The 5,225-nt window shown below is 54.1% G+C and overlaps 1 protein-coding gene across 8 annotated transcripts in view; it reads left to right on the top strand.

Annotated features, from left to right (window-relative positions):
- The window catches only part of ARHGEF2 (Rho/Rac guanine nucleotide exchange factor (GEF) 2), a 49,102-nt gene extending 44,739 nt beyond the window's left edge, over positions 1 to 4,363 (top strand). For all 8 annotated transcript variants that reach the window (XM_010838255.1, XM_010838257.1, XM_010838256.1 and 5 more), the window contains 8 exons: positions 1 to 92; positions 457 to 576; positions 707 to 774; positions 916 to 951; positions 1,160 to 1,210; positions 1,413 to 1,859; positions 2,103 to 2,286; positions 2,902 to 4,363. In XM_010838255.1, the coding sequence (XP_010836557.1) occupies positions 1 to 92; positions 457 to 576; positions 707 to 774; positions 916 to 951; positions 1,160 to 1,210; positions 1,413 to 1,859; positions 2,103 to 2,286; positions 2,902 to 2,975 (1,072 nt within the window). In that variant the 3' untranslated portion in view covers positions 2,976 to 4,363. The remainder of the gene's footprint in view (positions 93 to 456; positions 577 to 706; positions 775 to 915; positions 952 to 1,159; positions 1,211 to 1,412; positions 1,860 to 2,102; positions 2,287 to 2,901) is intronic.
- The last annotated feature ends 862 nt before the right edge of the window (positions 4,364 to 5,225 follow it).

Raw genomic sequence — 5,225 nt, forward strand, 5'->3', positions numbered from 1 at the left:
GCCCCTGCCCACCCTGCCCAGGGGCCTCTTCCGCTCTGAGTCCCTTGAGTCCCCTCGTGGCGAGCGGCTGCTGCAGGATGCCATCCGTGAGGGTGAGGGAGCTTCTGGGGAAGAATCTGGACTCACCTCTTCACCATCACACAATAGGGGACATGTGGCTAGACAAGGGGGATGTCCATCCCGTAGTCCGGAACTCCCCCGGGCGCCTGTTGGGTGCCGGATGCCAGGAATGACAGGGGAAGATGGCCCTTGCTACTGTTTGCCACCTCTCATCCTGCACAGCCCTGGGCACTTTAATGACCTTTTCCTCGTATGTGGTGGTGGCACTGAGACCCCATTACCTGTGCGGGAGCATTTCCCTAGACACCTGCATGTCCTGTGAATCGAGTGAACGGCAGCCCCTCCCACCCCCTGCAGAGTTCCGACCCTCTGTCCTCACCTCTTCTTTCTGCACAGTGGAGGGCCTGAAAGACCTGCTGGTAGGGCCTGGAGTGGAGCTGCTCTTGACACCCCGGGAACCACCCTTGCCCATGGAGCCAGATAGCGGTGGTAACACGAGTCCTGGAGTCACTGCCAGTGAGTGCCAGGGAAGGGGACCACGGCAGCAGATGGGAGGAGTTAAAGATAATGGGGTGGTACCAAGGTCTGAGTGGTGTCAGGGTGCTGGGGGAGCGAGGCCGGTGCATCATTTTCCCCTTCTCAATAGACGGTGAAGCCAGAACCTTCAATGGATCCATTGAGCTCTGCAGAGCCGACTCAGACTCCAGCCAGAAGGTAGGTTTCGGGAGGTGTCAGGACTTAGCTAGAGGGTGGGAAATGGACTGCTGGCCTATAGACCCTTGACACAGAGCTATCAGGGACAGGCACCAGGGACTCGTGTGTCTGCTGATGCCCTATCCTTGCCTGTTTCTGCAGGATCGAAATGGAAATCAGCTGAGATCTCCCCAGGAGGTGAGATGGGCTTGCGATGGTATGGGAGACTGAAAGAGGGGTTACTCTCAGCTGAGAAACTGGAGCCCAGTTTGGAGTGGGGGGGTTGCTGTATACACCTCAAAATACCTGCAGTCTTATTGTCCCCACACCCACACTTATTCAACTTCTGGTCAGTTCTCCCATCCTGAAGCTTGGACTCTGTTCCCCCCCTCTCCTCTGTCCTCAGGAAGCGTTGCAGCGATTGGTCAATCTCTATGGACTTCTGCATGGCCTACAGGTCAGTGAGGGCAGGGGCTCCAATGGGAATGGGAGGGGCCAGGCCAGAGCTGCCCACTTAGCTAGAGCAGAACCATCCTAACAGGCCTGTCTAAGCCTTGCTCTGATTCAAGCTCTATGGGACTCACAACCTGGGCCCTGGGGACTGAGGGACAGAAGAAATGGGATTCTGATATATCCCTTCATCTCCATTCCACCCCCAGGCAGCTGTGGCCCAGCAGGACACTCTGATGGAAGCCCGGTTCCCTGAGGGCCCCGAGCGGCGGGAGAAGCTGACCAGAGCCAATTCCCGGGATGGGGAGGCTGGCAGAGCCGGGGGCGTCCCTGCGGCTCCTGAAAAGCAGGCTACGGAACTGGCGTTGCTGCAGCGGCAACACGCACTATTGCAGGAGGAGCTGCGACGCTGCCGACGGCTCGGCGAGGAGCGTGCGACTGAGGCCGGCAGCTTGGAAGCCCGGCTCCGGGAGAGCGAGCAGGCCCGTGCCCTGCTGGAGCGGGAGGCCGAGGAGGCTCGCAGGCAGCTGGCCGCCTTGGGCCACACGGAACCCCCACTCGTGGCTGAGGCCCCCTGGGCCCGCCGGCCTCTGGATCCGCGGCGTCGGAGCCTCCCTGCTGGCGATGCCCTGTACTTGAGTTTCACACCCCCACAGGTGAGGACGCTTGAAATAGTGAACTAACCTGGGGTGGACGTCAGGGTCCAGGAGAGAATCTGAGAGGAATTGGAGGCCAAATGAAATCAGCCATTAGACTTGAAGGATATTAGGATACTGATGGGAGGGCTGAACAATTTCGATGGGTGCAGAAAGAAATCAGTCAGTGGTAGATGTACTGAGAGTCAAGTCTTCACACTGCTCATTCCCGGACCTCCTGCTTTTCCCGCCTGCTGTCCATAGCCCAGCCGAGGCCACGACCGCCTGGATTTGCCTGTAACTATTCGCTCTGTCCATCGACCCTTTGAAGACCGAGAGAGGCAGGAGCTGGGCAGCCCCGACGAGCGGCTGCAAGATAGCAGTGACCCTGACACCGGCAGCGAGGAGGAGGGTAGCAGCCGTCTGTCTCCACCTCATAGTCCACGAGGTGAGGTCCTGGCAGAGACATGGCTTAGAAACGGGGTGCAACCTGGGTACAGACCTTTGGGCTGTAGTTTCCAAATGGAGCCTGCATCGGAAAGCACAGGAACGTTTAGGATGGTCCCTAACCAACCACTGAGGTCCACAGGTCGACTCTTGGGACGGGCCCAGAGTGCTTCCTGGTTTGCCTCCTGGTAAACAGGTAGTGGATCTCTCAGAAGCAGAAAACGTAGGGGCCTCTGCTCCAGTAGGTCCATGATTCCCAACCTTTTCAAGCAGAAATGGACTTTCAGAGTGAAAAAATGTCAAAGACCTCCAAGTTCTCATAGTTGGCTCAGGAAATACAAAATAACCTGAATCTACTGTGACTTCATACAATACTCATCTCAAAATACTTTGTATCTTATTAACCATATTGTATCTCCATGTATTTAACAAGGTACCTAGGTATGGATCCATTATTTTGTGGACAGTTTTCCCATCACCCAGGGATTACAGACCTCTGCCATCCCTCCCAGCTCTCTGAGCTGCTCAGCCCACAGACAGGGAGGCATCCGTGTAGGGGTTCAGCTGATCATAGGAGCCTCTGTTCACTCACTGACTTTGCCCCTTCCTCCTTCAGATTTCACCCGAATGCAGGACATCCCGGAAGAGACTGAGAGCCGAGATGGGGAGCCTGTAGCTTCTGAGAGCTAAGGGGGCCCCTCCCCCCACCCGGTGTCCCCTGAAGAACATTACTGAGGGAGGCAAACCTTGGGGACTCCAATCTGCCAATGACAAGGGAACATTTGAAAGAACTGCTTACTGTCCTTGCCAGCTCTTGGTATCCTTGGATACCTGGGGGCCATTTAGGAAGCTGGGGGAATTAGGCCACAGTGCCCTCTGGTGGCATCCAGAAGCTACACTGCAGATGCCAATTTTTCATGCCTTCTTCCCTCTACTTTAGTAAAATTTATTTATTTATTGTTTATTAGTTACGGAGGGAGAGGGGAGATTTAGAGGACCAGGGACATGGGAACCAAGCCATAGGGATCAGGGGGCCTTGTCCTTTAACACTACTGGGGTTTATTCAGGCTTAACCATGCAGCTGCTGGGTTCTAGCCCTGACACCCCTCCTGAGCAACACCCATCTTTGAGGAGAGGCTGCAGCCGTAAGACCCTACTGCCCCTTCAGGAAGGGCTGTGGTCAGGGCCATGTCCCTCTCCCCTTCCCCTCAACCTCTTACTGCTGTTCTCCCTTCTCTCTGTCTTCTATGGAAACCCCAGGGACTTAACCTGGCTTCCTAGAGTTGATGGAATACAGGTTGAGGTGGCCATAATGGTTTGTTGGGGGGTGAGGGGGAAAACTCACAGGGACCAGAATGGTTTTTTTTGTTGTTGTTGTTTTCTTTTTTTTGTACCAAAGCCAACTGCACGTGTTTTATATTTTTAAGAGAAGATTGTAGGCAATTAGAAATTGCAGCCTTCTATCTCTAAATCTCTGAAGAACTTGAGGGATGGGGGGAGCATTGACTTCTCCACTCATCCATAGTAATGGGGGGCCCCATTCTGACCTCTTCCCCAGTCATTTGGAAAAACAGTTCTAGGGTGAGTTGGGAAATCTCTCCAAACCCTGACCTCACCCCCAACCTCAGCAACCATGACCTGAAACCTCAGTGTGAATTTGGGGGATTTTTCAGTGGATCCCCCCTTCCTTGCCCAGTGGCCACCAGCCCCGGCCAGTTTTCTGCCAATTTGATTATTTTAAAAAAAGGAAAAAAATAGAAAGTCGGGGGTGGGGGGGATAAAGCAGGGAAAATTAAAGTCCTGGAACCCCAGGAAGTGCTGTCTGTTAATATCTGCGAGTTCTGAGGATGCTGGTGATGAGGACAGCCAGGGAGGGCCCTGTGTTCCTCTGAAAGGAGCCTCTTCCTCTCCCAGGAAGGGCGACTGCCTCCCTGAAGACACAGGGCACTAACAGAAGAAACTGGTGCCAACCTGTTTTTGTTGTCGTCTGTGATACTCACAAGGATAAAAATGAAGGGGCACTTAGGTTCCAGCGGCTGTTGGGGGGTTCCAATATTAAAAAACCTGTTTTCATCTCATTTGCATGCTGTGCTCAGAATTACATCAGCCTCTTGCCCCCTTCTCTCCCTCTCTGCACAGTTGCAGTTCCCCTTAGCATCTCCCCTCAGATTCAGCCCTCACTCTGCTCTTGTTCTTCAGTGTCAGAATCCTGGGGTAACCTCTTTAACACAGTTCCCCTCTCCCCTCATAGGAGCTGCTCATTTGCCCTTAGCATTTTGAGAGGCAGTGAGAGATTAGGTAGGTTTCGGTTCTTATTTTTGGTTAATTTTTTGCTTCCTGTTTCTGGTTAATAGCCTGCTCTGGGGCCGTGGGGGAGGGAGGCCAAGAGCGACTAGCGTTGTATAAATGCTGGCAGAGTGCATAGTCTTCTGTTGGAGCCCATGGAGTAAGATGAGAAGAATGGGGCTCAACCTCAGCTGGAAAGAGGAATTGAAATCACATGGGGTGTGGGCAGGCTTGGGGGAGCAGCCAGTACCCTCCACTCCTGTAATTCTCATCTGTTGGCATCTGGCCTTGACAAGCTGCTTTCTCATCCATCACAGAATCTGTGAGGTAACAATTTTCTCATTTTATAGAGAAACCTGGCTCCAGAGGGTTGCCAGGCCAGGAGAGCAGCCAGGGAAGGGCCAGTCCTAGCTGCAGTCCCCCATTCCCCTTCTCAGTTGCTCTGCCGAAACACCAGAGTGCCAGGTTTCCAACACACTGGCCCATGGCTCAGCAGCTGGGACCCAACGCCATAAAGGCAGAGCAGGGGGATGTTAGCATCCAAAGACCACCAGATGGGAACGTAGGCTCCCCCATTGTTCTCACAGGTCCAGTGAAGGGTGCTGGTCGGCAGGAAACAGGAGCCTGGAGACAGAGCCTAGAGCTTGAGTTGGG

The sequence above is a fragment of the Bison bison genome, unplaced genomic scaffold (genome assembly GCF_000754665.1).
Source record: "Bison bison bison isolate TAMUID 2011002044 unplaced genomic scaffold, Bison_UMD1.0 scf7180017864093, whole genome shotgun sequence".
Taxonomy (NCBI): domain Eukaryota; kingdom Metazoa; phylum Chordata; class Mammalia; order Artiodactyla; family Bovidae; genus Bison; species Bison bison.